The 2,500-nt window shown below is 58.3% G+C and overlaps 1 protein-coding gene across 1 annotated transcript; it reads left to right on the top strand.

The window, feature by feature from the left end:
- Positions 1-1,334: 1,334 nt before the first annotated feature.
- Positions 1,335-2,282, top strand: LOC114578382 (the record flags this gene model as incomplete). Its single annotated transcript, XM_028691540.1, has 2 exons — positions 1,335-1,582; positions 1,637-2,282. Coding segments are annotated over exons 1-2 (894 nt in total), but the record flags the coding sequence as incomplete, so codon positions are not given.
- Between the last annotated feature and the right edge of the window lie 218 nt (positions 2,283-2,500).

Raw genomic sequence — 2,500 nt, 5'->3', positions numbered from 1 at the left:
CTGGCCGGAAGGCCCAGGCTGGCAGCTTGCGGAGCCATAGCGGCAGCTGAGGACCTGGCTGGAAGCATGCGAGGCCCTGGCTGCAGGCTGCGGAGGCCCTGTGCAGGCTGCGGAGGCCTGCGCATCCAGCGTGGGAGGCCTGGCTGGCAGGCTGCGGAGGCCTGGCTGGCATGCTGGGAGGCCTGGGGCTGCGGAAGGCTGGCTCCGCTGCGGGGCCAGGCTGGCAGTCTGCGGAGGACATGGCGGCAAGCTTGCGGAGCCTGGCTGGCAGCTGCAGAGGCCTGACTGCAAGCTGCGAGCTGGGCAGGCTGCGGAGGCCCTGGCTGGCGGGCTGCGGAGGCCTGCTGGCATGCTTGCGGAGGCCTGGCTGGCAGGCTGCGGAGGCCTGGCTGGCAAGCTGCGGAGGCCTGGTGCAGCGAGAGCCTGGCTGCCAGCATGCCCAGGCCCTGGCTGACAGGCCGCCGTAGCCCATTCAAATGTACTAAGAAGTACTCAAATAAGTGATTTTTGGCATTGAGTTGGCATGTTGGGAACTCGTGTGTGCATGCACAAGCAAATAGTGCTATGAAATGGCAAAAAAAAAAAAGCTTTTTGGGCCATTTTGAACTACGGGGGCATTTTTGGTGTTGTTTGCCATATTTGACAATTGGGGGGGTAGGTTGAACATAGAGCAGAGCCACAAAAGTTTGTCGCAGAGCTTGATTGCCATGTGGGGGATGAAACACTTGCGATGGATTGTCGAATTCGGTGGATTGAATCGATATGCCAAGTCACATGGTATCATTGGCATTATTGGAGTATATGCTCTTATGTCGCTTGCTATTTTACATCTTTTATGGATGTTTAACTGGCCCAAACTCAGCTACCATACGTGCATTGCGGGAGCTCGCCGTCCACATCTTTACATTGACCTTTTGGTTCTCCTGTCATAGGATTTGGCTTACTCTTCGATACAGTCTGTTGCCATTGGGCTTTTTGATGTGGAAGTGCTTGAGATCGTATTGGCGCATGAGTTGTCTTATGCTTTGCTTCGATTGGTTGTTCATTACTTTGTGTGGCCAACCATCAACATAACAGTTCATTCACTTGTTGCCTGTGCCTTTGATTGTTGTTTGTGAAAAAATGAGGTGATATGCTGCCTGTGCCTTCGATTGCTGGTTGCAAAAAAATAATCAGGTGTGCCTAGTTACACAACATACTTGCGCCTCAAAGCTAGCGTGCTATTGGCCCTTACGGAGAAGTTGCAGGTGTGCCTCGGCCCTGCTTGCCAACACTTCGAGACCCTGCTTTCCAACAGGCCCATGGCTTATGTAACTTGATGCATACGGGAAAAAATGTATCCGCTAGTAAATGAAGTGACGTTCCGCTTGTGCCTCGGTATGATTGTTGGTTGCCAAAGAATAATCAAATGTGCTTGCGAACGTGCTAAGGCCCTGGCTGGCAGCATGCGGAGACCTTGGCAGCAAGCTTGCGGAGGCCCTGGAGGCAATCCTGTGGAGGCCCAGGTTGGCAGCTTGCGGAGGCCATGGCTGGCAGCATGCAAAGGCCATGGCTGGCAGCCTGCGAAGGCCCTGGCTGGCAGGCTGCGGAGGCCCTAGCTGCCGGCTGGCAGGCCTGCGGGGCTTTGGCTGGCAAGGCTGCGGAGGCCTTGGCTGGCAATCTGCGGAGGACCTGGCTGGCAGGCTGCGGAGGCCCTGGCTGCCTGCGGAGTCCATGGCAGCAAGCCTGCGGAGTCCATGGCAGCAAGCCTGCGGAGGCCGTGGCGGCTAGCTTGCGGAGACAATGGCTGGCAGCTTGCAGTGGTCATGGCTGGCAGGCTGCGGAGGCACTGGCTGGCAGGCTGCGGAGGCCCTGGCTGCCAGGCTGCGGAGGCCCTGGCTGCCAGGCTGCGGAGGCCCTGGCTGGCAGGCTGCGGAGGCCCTGGCTGGCATGCTGCGGAGGCCCTGGCTGCAGGCTGCGGAGGCCTGGCTGGCAATCTGCGGAGGACTGGCTGGCTGCGCTGGGAGTCCATGGCAGCAAGCCTGCGGAGTCCATGGCAGCAAGCCTGCGGAGGCCGTGGCGGCAAGCTTGGGCGGCAGCTTGCAGTGGTCATGGCTGGCAGGCTGCGGAGGCACTGGCTGGCAGGCTGCGGAGGCCCTGGCTGCCAGGCTGCGGAGGCCCTGGCTGGCAGGCTGCGGAGGCCCTGGCTGGCATGCTGCGGAGGCCCTGGCTGGCAGGCTGCGGAGGCCCTGGCTGGCAAGCTGCGGAGGCCTTGGCTGACAGCCGCCGTAGCACATTCAAATGTACTAAGAAGTACTCAAATAAGTGCTTTTTGGCATCGAGTTGGCATGTTGGAACTCGTGTGTGCATGCACAAGCAAATAGTGCTATCAAATGGCAAAAAAAAAAAATAAGCTTTTTGGGCCATTTTGAACTACGGGGGCATTTTTGGGGCTGTTTGCACTGTTTGTCTTTTGGGGGGGTAGGCTGTTACATTGAGCAGACTACAAAACTTAACGGCG

This window comes from Dendrobium catenatum, unplaced genomic scaffold (assembly GCF_001605985.2).
Source record: "Dendrobium catenatum unplaced genomic scaffold, ASM160598v2 original_scaffold_5653, whole genome shotgun sequence".
NCBI lineage: Eukaryota > Viridiplantae > Streptophyta > Magnoliopsida > Asparagales > Orchidaceae > Dendrobium > Dendrobium catenatum.
The sequence above is the reverse complement of the archived record's forward strand: the minus strand, read 5'-3'. Positions and strand labels throughout refer to the sequence as shown.